General features: G+C 39.7%; 1 protein-coding gene across 1 annotated transcript in view; it reads right to left on the bottom strand.

Moving 5' to 3' along the window:
- The window catches only part of F13A1 (coagulation factor XIII A chain), a 154,618-nt gene that overhangs the window by 36,824 nt on the left and 101,991 nt on the right, over positions 1–15,803 (bottom strand). The window contains exons 9-10 of the mRNA XM_057494210.1: positions 2,770–2,873; positions 1,323–1,411 (exon numbers count right to left, since the gene is read on the bottom strand). Of these exons, the coding sequence (XP_057350193.1) occupies positions 1,323–1,411; positions 2,770–2,873 (193 nt within the window). The remainder of the gene's footprint in view (positions 1–1,322; positions 1,412–2,769; positions 2,874–15,803) is intronic.

Here is a 15,803-nt window from a genome sequence, read left to right as displayed (position 1 = left end):
GTGTACAGACGCCACCCTCCTTCCCTAGACAGGGTCTTAGGCTCTTTGCTGTCTTACTTCATTCTGTTTCCGACTCATATGTCTCAATAAACAAATCTGCATGTATCAACGCAGATCACTCTGCCTACATTGTTCATCTGACAATTTAGTTCTACCTCATCTCTTGTATTAGTGTTATTTAACTTTTGATGTGTGTATGTATTGCCACCTCCATCAAGAATCAAGTTCCTTAATGACATAGGCTTCTGCATTTCCCATAGCAAAGTGTCTGACACATGCTAATAATAGCTGTTTACTCGGGTAGCAGAGCAGTAGTAGAGTGTGGTGGTTACTGTGAGTCCAGGTACCTGCCTGGCTTTAAATCTTAGCAGTACTGTTTATTAGTTAAGCAAATGTGGAAAGGTCATTTAACCACTCTTTGCCTCAATTTCCTATAAGTGGGAAGAGTTATAATACCCATTTTAAAGAGTTGCTAAGAGTATCAAATGGTAGGCAAAGTGATTACATAGAAAGAGCTCAATACATGATAGACATTATTTTAGTGTATTTATTGGTGAAACTATACTCTGGGTAAATCCTGCCTCTTGGGCTCTCATATTTCTCTGCCCTCCCAGCAGCCTCCCAGCCTCCTCCTTCACCTGACACCTCTCACATTTGATTGGCATTTTAGAGCTCCCCGGGGACAATTCTTTAACTGCCTCCTTTGCTTCCAGCCCTGGCCAGTTCTTCCAGAATTTCAGATCCTTCACCAAAGTGTCCCATCAACTCATTAAGTGCTTCATTCCAGACCTCGTTTTCTCTCCTCCCTGTTGGAATAGCTCAGCTCTCCTTCCCAAGGGGTAGAGGTGAGTCTGGAGTAGCAGGAAATGGGCTGCAGTTCCCAAACTAAGACCTTGGCCTGGGGTGTGTTTGGATTTTGTTTTTCCTGAATTGCTGGGCTAGTCCCAGAGTGAAGTAGTATACTCGGAAATTTCAGTTCATGAACTGTCTCCACCAATTTTTAGTTGAGTGATTCATTTAGTCACTTAATTTCTCAGAAGCCATTGGTACCTACTTCATGGGTACAGGACTAAGATAAGCTTAGTGAAACAATTGCTTTTCAGGGAGAAAATCTCAAAACATCAAGGAAAGAAAAATGTTAAGTAACAACTGCATTTACAATTAAGAGCCTGGAGGCTGGAAGGATGTCTAGTTGATGTTGTAAACATGAAGGATACGCCATGTACCTGGGAAATTGAGAAGTACAGCAACCCAGTATCTTATTCTTTTAAGTGTTAAGAGGTTGCAGGGGAAAGCAGCTCTTTCTCTAGCTTTCCACTTACCTCTGCAAACACATAGGGTGCATCAAACTGGAAGCAAACGTGGCCATGTTTGATGGCTTGAACAGAGGCTGGACCACACCGATACATCCCTGCATCACACAGAAGAAAGAGAGCATGAGTCTGGTATCTTCTGTGCTGTAAGGACAGCTAAGTAGCACTAAGTATGGCTCTGTAGAGACAAGTGTTCCTCAACCTCACTTTGAAATAGCCCCAAAGCTTTCCAGGGCCAGAGAGAATGAACGACCAACATGTGTAATCAGGAGGTTTTTGTTGGAAATACCCCCTCAGATTAAAATTCGAAGCCTTGAGAAGAACGCAGGGCATGACTATTCCTGAGTGTATCCTTCCACCTATGAACATACACTCAGGTGTATCTGTGCCAAGCTGTTGGCTTAACATTAAGATTTATCCTTTCACAGCCAATGTCTGGGATGTCAGAAATGGAGACGTGCCTTCAGTGGATGCATTGTTGCATGCTTGTTTTGATTTTTATTTTTGGACACAAAGGGCGTATAAGTTTAACTGGATAACAACTTAAACATTGACCGCACACATTCACCAATGCCCAGCATGCATTCAGGAGGTCAGTAGACCCATCTTTACTTTTATAAAGCCCTTTAAATTTTAACCAGTTCTCTCTAATTAGTAAGAGATTAACTGCCATTAGTCACCTCTGAAGTCTCCACATGATATATAATCCAGAGCACTAGAAAGTGTAGAAACTTTCTCCCTTAAAATCCAGTGTTAGAATAAGATTCTCTGATGAATGTGTAATGAATGTTTATTATATTTGTCTATATACATACACCAAAACCTCATATCAATACCTGAGGAAATAAACATAATGGTCTGATTTTTATCACCATATTAAAGAGACATGGAGACTTAGGATGTGATTTTATAAAAATTTGGGGGAAGTCATGGCTGCTGCTCGTTGCTCAGCACAGTTGGCAAGATAGACGACAATACCCATGTATTCAAATTTTGAAAGAAATCACACACGCACAAAATCAGGTTCTGGGAAAACAGAAGTTAGTTTAAAGGATAATCTGTAATTATTTTCTGAGTTCTTTACTTACTGTCTTATATGTTACCATCGAGTGTCAGGGAGGGCTGAAGTACATTTTATAGCCTAGTAAAAGTGCTTACACAGGTATTTTTTTTTCCCTTGTCTTTAAGTCTGCTTATCAAAGCAAGAATGGATGACTTACATATGTTAGGTTTTACGTTCTTTTTCTAAAATTATAAAATATTCAGGGTAAATACGACCATTGAAATTAAATTAAACCTGACTGGAAGGTAGTGAATACTGTATGCGAGCCCAGGAAGCAAGCACACCGCTGCTGTTGTTTGCTGATGAGAGTATTTCCCACACATCAAATGTAGTCATAAAAGCAAAGAAAAGATCTCAGGGAAACAATTTTCCCAAGGGAGGGTGGAGTTTTACCATCACTATTTTCCTGGGGGGTGCTGTCCACGGCTTGCCAACCTCCAAATCCAACAGGAAGGTCAGACCTCTTCATCCAGGCTTCATTCCAGCAGTGGTAGTTCCTTAAGAAACAACAGTGAGATTAAACTTCCCATCATATTCAATGCTCCAAAAAATCCAAATGTGACCTCAAATCCTGTGAATGTGCTCTCTATAGGTTGTTGGACTGGATTAAAGTACGTTGAGGACTCGAGGGATAGTCTGTTGAGTTTGCGGTTGAGATCCATCTCCGATGCCAGGGGGGCACTCAGGTAGCTGGACATTGCTCTGGGTCTGCTAATATCAGCTTCAAGGCCACCCAGAGATATCCTAATCAGTGCATTAAACAGTTTTGATCTTAATTATTCTTTGCAGCGTAACGAAACAGAACTTACTACATGCTAATGGGGTAGGGAAGAAAAACTAATTAAACCAAAATACATGTATCTCTGGATTTCTTTTATATTTATATTTATGTATACTAGATTTATAAAAAGCACATCTTTTGCAATAAGCAATATAATGTTTGTATTTATGGGCTTAGATTATTGCCATAACATTAACTCCTGACTACAATTGTTCATAATTTGTAGCTAATTTCCATTTGGTGTTCAATGAGAAGAAAAGGGTGTCGGGGAGAATGTCTTTTTACCCTTTAGCAAAGGCACCAACCCACGAGCTGGGAGCCATGCAAAACTTTTCAGGACTTTGCACATGACCCTTGAGTCAAGAGTGTGGAATTAAATGTCATCACGAATTGTATTATTATGTCCTTGGAAAGACTTGAAATTATATGACAGTACAGAAACAAATGAGAGCACATTAACCTGTCCACATTATAGAAAATATTCATATAGTAATAACGATTTAATGGCGGGGTGAGGTAGTTACAGCAGTCTTTGTTTATAACACTGATTAATTTCAGATCCAACTACTATCCATCCTTTCCCTAAATGACCTTCATGTCAGTAATTTGTGCATGTTCCCATCTCTCTCTCTGAATTCAGCTCATCATTGACTGGCTCAGTTCAGAGGTATTCATTTCACTATGTACCCATTACATACCAGGTACCATGCTACGTATGGAAACTCAGTAATGATCGAGACATAAGTTCTTGCCCATAAAGCCCCTCCCAATTAGGAGGACCGTCAAACAGGCAAACTAATTGTTAAAACATTTCAGAGGTTTACTGTGAGGCTTAAAAAGATGATACATGTAAAGCACTTAGAAGAGGGCCTGGCATGTGATAAGTGCTCAAAAATGGTAACTCTCAGACTTTTAAAAATAATTAATTGAAGTGATGCATGTTACAGTGGAGATTAATTTGGGGTGCAATGGGGTCTCAGTGGGGAAATTCTCAGGGCATGAGGATATTTAGCTGAGTTCTGGAATATAAATGGGGGTTTAGTAGGTCAACAAAAGGACTAAGAACAACTTTGTGGGGGCTGCTTATTGTGACTGAAGGGTAGCACATTTGCATATTTGGGTGCATGGAAGAAAAGGGATGGCAGATGAGGGTGGGCAGTGAATCATAAGACCAATACCCATAGCACTTATTAGGTGCCAGGCACTCTTCTAGAATTTTTGTGTACATTAACATGAGTTCCTAGTACCCTCTGAGAAAGCAACCATTGTTATTATCCGTACTTTGTAAGGGAGGGAAATGAAGCACAGAGAGGTTAAGAATCTTGCCTGAGGTCACACAGCCAATTAGTGAGAGAGCTCTAGGGTCCATGCTCTTACACACTGATCTATGCTATAGATTGTGAGATCTGCTTATCCCCAATTAAACACCTGAGCTTTATTCTCGGGCAAGTTAAATTTGCAAATCTGTATTTTTGGAAGGTGAGTGGAAAGGCAAGATGGAGACTGAGCAGAGTTATCCTCTGTCACCACGAAGAGGGAGAGGAGCCATTGGGAGGTCTGAGTGACAGGCTTGGGGAGGTGTGAGGGAACTGGATGAGCTGAGGAAGACTTTCCCATCTCCAGGGAGCATGGTGGCTCCATTTACATTTACCAAGATTGAATGGAGGAGAAAGAGAAGAAAGCTTGTGTTGGGGGTGAATGTGGGGTGGGTAACAGGTTCAATTTTGGAAGCGATGAACTCAAGTGCCTGTGAGAAATTCAGGAGATGAAACCTGAGAGGGAGCTTTATTATGCATCTGTGACATTTGGGTTGTGGTGAAGAAGTTACTGGAGTCCTTACCGGTGAGGGAGGGGAGTCGGGGCAAAAGCCAGGGGAACAGTGAATGGGAAGGGGAAGAGGCAGTGGGGATTTCTCCCCTGAATGTGGTCTAGGTTGTGATGGAAAGAAGAGGAAATAGGGCAATGGCCAGACAGCAGTACAAAGCAGGGAGGGTTGTGGTGATTATTTTCATGTTAGGAGAGATGGTTTTGCTTATGAAGGAAGAGTAGAGTTAGGGTGGACATAGAGAGACAATAAAGAGACAGATGGAGCAAAAGAGGCTCAAATCCTGAGGATGCAAGGAGATGAAGTCAGGGGCAGGACCACGGGCGGGTGTGGAAGTGAGGGTTGTCTGCAGGGGCGTGGGGTGCAGATGTAGATCACAATCACGTTGTGAAGGTGTCGGGGCAGGAATGTGAGGTTGGTTCCCACTTGGGGGCTTGTATCTGACCCTGAGGCTGGAAGGAATTGAGTATTAAGCGATGACTACTAGCCTCCCTTTGGAACGGTGACGATTGCGTCATCAAGAGGAGAGACCCAGGAAAAACAGCAATGAAACATTTGAGGTCCCAAATGGACCCAGTACACGACTCAGGGTGTTTAGCAACCCTGGCTTTCCCTGTTACACCACCACCCTAGATTAATAGGCCCTAGAACTTCTTTATTTAAATTTAAATATTGGCAAGGTTAGCCTTGAGCAGGATAAACAAGCTTTGCATTTCAGATATCAAAGACTTTTCTTTGAGGATAATATTTCTTTTCAAATGACTAGGAGATGAGGAAAGGTTTCTTTTCTCTCACTGTGGTATCAAATTAGGTACTTTATTCACTTTCACCTGAGACCATATCTGTGTATTTAGGGTGGAATTGTTTAATAAGAGGGTCAGAGACTTGTAGGCAGTGGGTGAGGTGGACAGACCTCACCATGTGCTGCCCACCTCACCCACTGTCTGCAAGTTCCAGTGGGCTTGGGCCTTAGTCAGCAATGGCTGGGCTCCCAGACTGGCCGTGAACAGAGGGAGAGGGTGCTACTCTGGTGCTGTGGGGATTTTTTTCCCATCATTCCATTCTCCCTGCTCAGGAAAGGCCAGGGAAAATGTGTCTTGAGCTACCCGTGCCACAAGGGTATGGATACATGCGCTATTTCTGGGTACACGTGCTTGTCATTTCTATCTCAAGTTCCCCCGTGAAAAGGGGCTAATATTTACACATGTCTGAATTCCATTTACCTGCTTTCCAGTTTGGGAACTATAAATGTTTCCTAAAAGGTTATTTCTTATTTTGAAGCTTCTTTAAATGGATCCATAAAAGTCTCTGTTCTCATTGCACAGTTTCACCATGCATATGTGGGGTGAAATGAATTCACTTTTGGGGCTCTGTCTTGTTCATATCACACAGCCAGCACTAGAACTGGCCCTTGGGAGGTGCTCACAAAGTACTGGTTGATTGAAAGAGGGGACTTCTCCTAGCAGGGCAGGTGTAATTAAACCTTTGTTTGTCGGTTTTTAAGATTCATGGTTTATATTCTCTCAGAGCCTTTATTTGAAACCTGACTTCCCACTATATCATCAAAAGGTACAAAAAGTGTCCCTTTAAAGTTAAAAATTATAAACCTTTAAAGTGATCTAGTTTCCTCTTACTAAAGAATCGGTGTAGAAATTAAAATAAAGCCTCCCTTTCATTGACTGTTATTTAATCAAGTTGAAAATAACATTTTAGGGAGATAATGATGAAGTTGACAAGTGAAGAACACATCTTTGCTTTATGTTATTTCCTTTCTGCTTTCTGCAGTGACAGCCAGTGATTTCTAGAACTCTTTTCAAGGATGCTAATAATTCAGCAGTACTGGCACAAAGGACCCAGAAAATTTTCACCAAAGGCAGAGCCTCACAAGAGAAATAGCTCTATGCCCTGCTGGAGGACCCTTAAAGAGACATCTGGCATTTAGCTCATCCTTGGACTCAGTACACCCCCTTTCTTGGAATTTGCATACAGGAAATAATCATTCAAATTCAAAGCCAAGTACAGAAGAATGTTCATCCTTTCATTCTTTGTAAGGAAAAAAATCAGAAACAACCTATCCAAAATGTGGTTAATTATTTTGAAACATGAAGTACAATACTATTCAGACATAAAAACACAGATCTATATTTATTAAGCAGGAAAGATGAATGCATATAATTTTTAAAAATCATATTACAGAACACCATATAGAGTATAGGAGTTCATTGTGTATATATGTGTGTGTGTGTGTGTAAGTCAGAATTTTAAATTACCCTCAGCTTTGTACAATTCCTTCCCCTTGAATGTAGATGAAATCTGTGAATAGGGTGGGATATCACTCCTGTGATTATGTTAATCTACATGGCAAAGAGGATTTTGCAGGTTTAATGACAATCAATCTGTTGACTTTGAGTTGATTTTAAGGGGGAGTATCCAGGTGGGCCTGACCTAATCAAGTGAGCTCTTTTAATCTGGGTCTGGTTGTTGGAGACAGAGCAAGCCAGAGGTTTAAAGCAGCAGAGACATTCTCCTGCTGGTCTCAGAGAAGATGAAGCTTTCATGAGTTCTACAGCTGCAAGGAACTGAATTCTTCCAAGAACGTGAATGATCTCAGAAGAGAGTTTTGAGCATCCGATGTGACCATAGTTCCAGCCAACACTTTGATTGCCATCGTGAGACTCTGAGCAGAGGACCCAGTTAACCTGTACCCAAACTTCTGACCCACAGAAACTGTTTGATAATATATTTGTGTTGTTTTAAGCTGCTAAGTGTTTGGTAATTTGTTATGCAGCAATAAAAAATGAATACAATATACAAACAGACATATTAAAGAATGCCTAACAAAATATGGAAATTGTTCTGAGTAGCTGGAGAGTATAACTCTAACTTTTGTAATTTTTCTGCAATATTTAATATTTTTATAATAAACGTGTACTGGTTTTTCCCCCAAAAAGGACTATTAGAAGGACTATTTTTGGTTACAAGAAGGTAGAGCACTGTTCAAAATCTTCCCTGGTTCTAACAGCTGGGTAAGGTCACATCCAGAGTTGCAAGAGCCCATGGGATGGTAGAGAAGTAGACAGAGAACGCAGCTGAGACCAAGATGGGCTTCAGGGCTCTGTGTGCTGTATGTTCAAGGAAAATGAAGTGGATAATTTAAGCAAGGAGTCCTTTACTGCTTTTAACTTGGCTAATTGCTTAAATACTCCACAGGGTCATCTCAGTTAGAATACATCCAAAAAGATTTCACAGAAAAAGAGCCCCTAAAAGGAAAGAAAGTGATATGGGCTCATAACTTGTTTCTGCAGCTATTTTAGAGCTGAAGGGACAGCACAAATAAGATCAAGAGAAAGCCCTGGAGGAGACGTCTTTGACCAACTTCAAGTGTAAATTCAGGGTTTGAATCCTTTTATTTCAAAAATGGCAGAGAGTAGAAGAAAGGCACTCATCTATCTTGCAAATTGTTTTTGTATTTGGAGCAGACTAAAGCAACCTCATCTCTCTGGCTCTGCCGATATACTCCTAATACAGGCAATGACATTGGTGACAAAAACGACAGCACACCTTGCTAAGCTCTGGTCATTCCAAAGGTGGGGGGTTCGGGTGGGAAGGGAGCTGCTGGAAAGGAGTGGGACAGGTTGGCGGATTCTGAGGCTTGTCTAACGACTTCCAAAGAGGAAACGAAAGCCCACGCCAGAAAAAACCTTGTCATCTAGGAAAGGTAATGAAGCAAGACAACAAGAAAGGAATTCTTCAGAGGAAAAGACGTGTGCTGGAGGAATATTTTATGGAGCTGGGAGCACCGCATTAGTTCCGAATGCAGCTGTTTGTTGTCAGTAACTGTTGGAGTTCCGGAAACGGGAGGGGCGTTTAGAGTGTCTGGGGTCATGTCTGTCAAAGGTGAGAGGTCCAACCAGGTAGCGAACAGGCCAGTCCCCACTGTAGGAACCAATTACACACAAAGACAAAAGAGAAGTAGCGAAGGTATTTTTGTTTATCCTGTGCAGGAAGAGGCCCTACAATGTTCATTGAGAAGCTGCAGTTTCAACAGTCTGCTGTAGCCTAGGAGAGCACAACACCGGGATCGAAGGTGAAGGGCGGGCTGGGAGATGTGCTGTAACTCCCGAATCGAAACTGTAAGCTGTATTTGTAGGAGGAGTAATAATCAAAATAATTAATAACTGCTCAGACACAGACATGAACCAATTGGAAATTGCAACCAATCAGAAAGGGCACTCAGTCTAATTGCCAGTAAGGACATATTGGAGCATACCGGATAAAAGCCAGCCCAGATATATTGAATCACATATACAGTATGAAAGTACTTAGCATGTTTGTTTCCATTTACAATGTTTTCTGGGAGTGCCTTCCCTTAGTCCTGAGAGCACAGCCTTTCCCCTCTCTTCTTAAGCTTCCTGGTACTGATTTCTTGAATACTTATTAAAAGAATTTTATAGCAGCTTTATTAACAATGATTTTTAGGAAATTAGAGGATGATCATGTAGATTTCTTTTTTCTCTTTCGATAGTTTCCCTTGTTTGGTTATCCATTTTATTTTTTCACTGTGGCACCAGAAAATGGAAGAGACAGAGAATGGCACAGAGCCTCAAGGTCATTCTCTGAAATTTGTTAAGCAAGGAGTCCTTTACTGCTTTTAACTTGGCTTCATTTCAAGAGAATGAAACTGAATTTGGCAAAAACAAAGCAAAAACAAAACAACCCTCAAAATGCTCAGGAAGTAGATGCCACCCATCCACATGCACCACACTTGCCATCACCACTTAGCAGAAAGCCCTCTGTAATTGCTGGCTCCCTCTGCGGGATTCATTTTGAAAATAAGACCCTGTCTCCCTTTACCAGTCTCTCTGGCATAGCAAATTAGGGATTGATATCTCACCCGCAAATGAAGAAAAGAGAGGATTTTGAGAATATTTATTTGGATAACTTGAATGTCTAAAAAACTTCCTATAATAAATTCTGTTCAAGTTTATCTATAGTTATTGAAGGGAATTAAAAAAATACAACCAACAGTCTCAATAGGTACCAAGGTTACTGCTTTGCATTATAAAACTGCTTATGAGTATAGTATTTTAAGGTTGATAGCTCTTATTTATATAAAGCTTTTCCAGATATCTTATTAATCATCAAAAGAAATTAAATTATATTCAGTGTAGCTTAGGTGGTGCATATTTTATTAGCTTCTAATTATTTGAAAACTGTAACCTTTGAATGGTGTATGTGATGACTTTCTAAGGCAGAATCTATGATTAACCAAAACATGACATTTTTCTCTCTATGAAAAATACCTTAGTGTTTCTTACGTGGTTTACTAGATGGCTCCCACTTTCTTTTCCATTCTAATTTCCTAACATATTTATAAAGACCTCTGATTTTTAACCTCCCAAGCTCCCTCTTTATTCACTCTTACATGGGACTTGAGTAGACAGGGATGGAAGGCATCCTCTGGAGATATTCTAACTGTAGGACTAGGGTAGGTGTGTGACAGGAATAGGAGGAGTGTCTAGTGCAGTGATTTTCAACCTTTAAAATCCAGTGCCCCTTCCAACCTTCTCGAAGATCAATATAATGCCCTATAATACTGAAAAAGAGAAATAAAAGGATGTACACAAAGTAATATGTATTTCAATAGACATATATCAAGAAGATATTAGACGTCCAACTGTTCCTATAAATTGCAAAACCTAAAAGGGGTGCGGTACACCCCAGTCTGGAACCACTTGTATAGGGGTTAAGAGTGTGCTTTGGGGAAACACTTCAAGAATGGCAGAGTAAGGACCTCCAAAAACCTGCTCCTCCATAAAAACAATAAGACTACTAACAAACATGATCAAAACTAACTAATTTTCCAAAACTCTGGAAATGACCCAAAGATTTGCAACAATCTGAGGAGTATTTATTCAATAAAAATGAATCAATCTCATTAAGAATGGTGAGCTTTGTGGCATTTTAATTTGTCTTATTCTCATCACCTCTCTCCATAGCTCTATGATAATCTTGAACACCAACATCCTCACAACTCTGGTAGCTATAGAAACTTGCAGCCTAGCAAAAATGAAGGAGAGAAATGGGTTTGAAACTCCTTAAAAGCCCTGTCTCCAAATAATTGCCATTATTTCTTTGGCACTATTTTTTTGTCTGGCAGCTCTCTGAAAAGCTCCATCTTCAGGGTTTATTTTTATTTGATCTGATTCAGAGCTTATTGTGTAAATAGCCCTATCTATGGGGATGTTCTCCAGAAACAATTAGAAGCAACTGTTTAACACTGCAACTACCTGAAGGGGTGATCTGTTAAGGATAATAAAAGACTGCCCCAAAAAACCTGAAAGGAAAACCTAGGGACTGAGATGTTCGTTTAGGCCTTTGAACAATTCTGACATACTCCTAAGATTCTAGATGGCCAGATACATGTGCAGGGCTCTGGGCATGCCCAGGAAATCCCCAAGAAGATCCTAATCTCTCACCCCTGGCTGACCTTGAGGCTCTGTGCAAGTGGGGAGTGAAGGCTACAGCAGAATTGTGAACTTCCTGCTGGAGCATTGAAGACATTTCTCCAGCACACTGAGAGAAAGACTTGGTAAGCCTGGCAATTTGTTGGTTCGAGATATTTAGCTGGTAACTAACCTAACCCAGCAGAGACTTTAGTGGTCACACAAGATAAAGAATACAAACTTTAGAGATTAGTCCAGAAAGTCATAAACAAACAGCAGCAACAGTAACATTAGCAACAAGCTCCAGGGAGCAAGAAATCTGATTTACAGTCACCACATTGTGTTATCAAAAGTGTCCAGTTTGTAACAAAAGTTACAAGACACAAAAAGAAATCAGAAAGTATGGCTCATACAGAGAAAAAAAAAAGCAGTCCAGAGAAACTGCCACTAAGAAAGCCAAAACATTGTGTTTACTAAAGATTTTAAAGCAGCCATTATAAACTTGTTTAAAGAAATAAAGGAAACCATGACAGTGATGACTAACCACATAGAGAATATTAATAAAAAGATAGACATTATGGAAAGGAATCAAACAGAAATTCTGAGGATGAAAAGTATAACAACTGGGATTAAAATTTCAACCTTCCCTAGTGGGTCTTAAAAGCAGATGTGAGCAATTAGAAAGAAAAGAAAGTCAGTGAACTTGAAGGTAAGTCAGTTGAAATGATCCAGTTTTAATAACTGAAGACAAAATATCTAGAAAAATAACAGAGCTCAAAAGACATGGGACACCATCAAATTTACCAACATGCTCAAAATGGGACTCCTCGAATGAAAGGAAAGAGTAAGAAGCAGAACAAACATTTGAAGAAATAGTAACTGAAAACTTTCCAAATTCAATGACAGACATTAATACACACATTTGATAAGTTAAAAGCTCTAAATAGGATAAACTCAAAGAAATATAAATCTTGACTGCAACAGGAGAAAAGTGATTCATTATATACAAGAGATCGCCAATAGGATTAAAATTGACTGCTTATGAGAAACCATGGAAGTTAGAAGACAGTGGCCTGATGTATACAAAGTGCTAAAGAAAAAATTGTTAACCAAGAATTGTATTTCTTACAAAACTATCCTACAATAAAGAAGGGAAAAGTAACTAAATAGATGATTGGGAAACATAGCATAAATGTATATTTGTTTGTAATTCTTGTCTCTGATTTTAAAGACAACTCCATAAAGCAGTTATTATAAAATTGTGTTGATGGATTTATAATATAGAAAGATATAATCTGTACCACAATAATAGCACAAAGGGCAGGGGGAATGGAAAAAATTTTGTATGCTATTGAAATTAAGTTGGTATTAATCTGAACTAGGTTGCTTTAATCTTGGAAACCACTAACAAAAATATCTGAAAAATATATAGTAAAAAGAAACAGAAAAAGAATTGAAATGGAACACTAGAAACTGTTTATGCAAAATAAGGAAATGATGGAGGAATAGGAAGAAAAAAGATATTATACACATAGAGATGAAATATCTAAATGGCAGATATAAATCCTATTTATCAGTAATAACATTAAATGTTAATGGGTCAAACATAAGATTTGTTTATGGCCTAACATATGGTCTGTTTTGAAGAACGTTCCATCTGTACTTGAGTGTAAAGTGTTTTTTGCTGTTAGGTGGGCTGATCTACGGCTGTCCATTAGGTCTAGTTGATATACTCTGTTGTTCTAGTCTCCTGTTCCCTCACGAAACGTCTACCTGCCTATTCCATCCATTATTGCAAGTGTAGTATTGAGGTCTCCAACTTTAATTTGCTGAATTGTTTATATTTTGTTTGTTTTTGTTGAAGTATAATTGACATAACCTTATATTAGTTTCAGGTGTATAATACTATGATTCAATATTTGTATATATTGCATAAGATCATCACGCAATGACTATCAACATAATTTTATAATTACTGGTATGTGAATTATATTTCAATAGAGGTGCTGTGAAAATGTGGGCTCCAGGGTCAGCCCCCTTGGGTTTGTGATTCAGGCTCTGCCACTTCCTGGCTGGTGACCATGGTGAAGTACTGTGCCTCAGTTTCTTCATCTATAAATGAGGGTCATAATAGTAATTAATAGTTTGTTAAAAGTATTAAGGGAGTTAATATATGTTACCCAATTTGGTCAGGACCTGACACAAAGAAAATACTCCCTGAGCTTGAGCTGCTTGGATTGCTTGGAGGTGGCAAATGACCTTTTCAGTCTTTTTCACCATGACTCTGGTGTGGATTCAGTGTATAACCTTAGTTGTCTAATGACAGTGCTTGTGATCTGGCTCCAGGTGATTTTCTCAAGAACAGTTTGGCTGGCAGTAGTGTGGTTAACAAGACTACCTATTTGAAAATAAGTATCTTTGGTAGCTGTTCAGAACTGGTAACTTGGATGCATTGCAGAGTAATTTTACAAACACATGTCTTTAAGCAGTTTGGTCTATATTCTGAATTTTTAAATTGCAATTCATTTCTGGGTAATTCTTTTCTTCACATGTGGTGGTTAGAATTTAGGATAATACAACACGGAAGTCCAACAAGTTGGAACACACTGAGCAGCTAAAGCAAGATACAAGGTGGCGAGGTCTAAGTTTTAAAAATGTGCATATGATGTGCAAACCACCATGGCAAGCACAGAGACTGCAAAGAGAAGTGGAATGGGTACTGTGTTACACCCAGGGCTGGCTCCCAGGCACGACAGCAGCTGAATTTCTGCTCTAATTTCAGTGCTACCCATTGCAACACCGAACTTTTTGCGTTCGGAATGAAAACAAAACAAAACAATAACAACTGTACTTTGCAAAAGGTATTGAAGAAAATTGGGATTTTCTTTAAGAACCAGACGCACTGAGGCCAACCAGTTACAGAAATTTTCTGTGGTATGTTTGGTTTCTTTTCTTCATGGGAAGCTGGGAAGCCAGTTTGCAAAGCAGTACCTATTTGTGAGTAAATGCATCATAACCGGCCCTGTGCAGATGAGCAGGCTTGAACACAAAGCGAGTGGCAGAACCTGCTGAATGTTGGGGGAAAGGCCTGGCTGGGGAAACAGTGAAATTCATCTCAAAAGAAACTTTGGAGCTGGAAATGGCTCTAGAAGCTCAGTACGAACAAACTCATGGATTTACATATAAGAAAATTAAGGCCCTGAAAAACCAAGAAACTTGCCCAAGGTGACCCAGCTAATTTGTGACAGAGCTAATCATGTTGCCTTGCACCATGGAGAGGGGGAGAAATTGCAACAAATTTGCAAGAAATTGCAAAAAATTTACAAGATAAGTTTGACTTGATTTGTTGTTTTCCCATGATGCCCTAAGGAAAAAACAAAACAAAACTGATTTCTTTCTATTCGGATAACTGATAATTCTTAGCTTATTCCGACTTAGAGCTGAAGCTGATAAAAACAGATTTGCCAGTTACTTTTAAATATTAATTTTTTGAAAAATCCAGTTTAATCAAACCTATTTCATTTCAAATGAAAAGACAATAATATTGGACATAAAGACTCTTGCTCTTTGCTTTAGCACTTATCATTTTTACAGTTATCTTTAATATCATATAAATTGTTTAAAACTCTGAGGCTGTTTCCTACATCTGCCAATTGGCAATCAGCTGCACCATGAGAAGAAGATGGGTCAGTTCATGGACCTTGGTGTACACATAGGTTTCCAACCCCCCCTTCACTTCACATCCTGAGGGTATGCACAGCATATGATTCTGCTCAGTCCACATTGAACCCTATTGTTCAGAGATGAACAATTTCCTCTGGGAATGTGACCAAGATTTAAAGGGGCTCATGAGGAAGGCACTTAAAACTTGGACAAAAAGGGTCTAGGAAGCTACTGCCTCCAAGAGAGAATCTGGAACACTTCACTGTTGGACCACCTAAAACTAAGAGAGTGAGGGTTGGGGTTGTCTTAAAGGAGGCAGTACTTGGGGCTGGACCATGCCTGGAGAGTAGAGAAGCAGGAGAGGTGGTGATCGATGAGTAACAGCAAGCCATCCCTTTCCCTAAACAGTATTAACTCCATCTGCTCTTTGTGAATGCACAGCGTGGGGCATTAGCCCCTCCAGGAAGGTGGGCAAAGAGCCAGCTGTTCTTGATGTTATACAGGAAGGAGCAGCAAGGGGCTGGATAATGAAAGTTAAAGTTTAAATATTCAACGACTGTAGTCTTAATACAGGATGCATGGAATTTCATTCCTTCCTGCCTGGTCCTTAAAGCAGATTGATCTCTAGTTATCTCATCTCAGCCCCTTAGACTTTTACAAACATGTCCCTGAGTTTCATCTGTGTGTCAAGGTCATTTCTCGGGCATTCCAT

This window comes from Manis pentadactyla, chromosome 16 (assembly GCF_030020395.1).
Source record: "Manis pentadactyla isolate mManPen7 chromosome 16, mManPen7.hap1, whole genome shotgun sequence".
NCBI classification, from domain to species: domain Eukaryota; kingdom Metazoa; phylum Chordata; class Mammalia; order Pholidota; family Manidae; genus Manis; species Manis pentadactyla.
The sequence above is the reverse complement of the archived record's forward strand: the minus strand, read 5'-3'. Positions and strand labels throughout refer to the sequence as shown.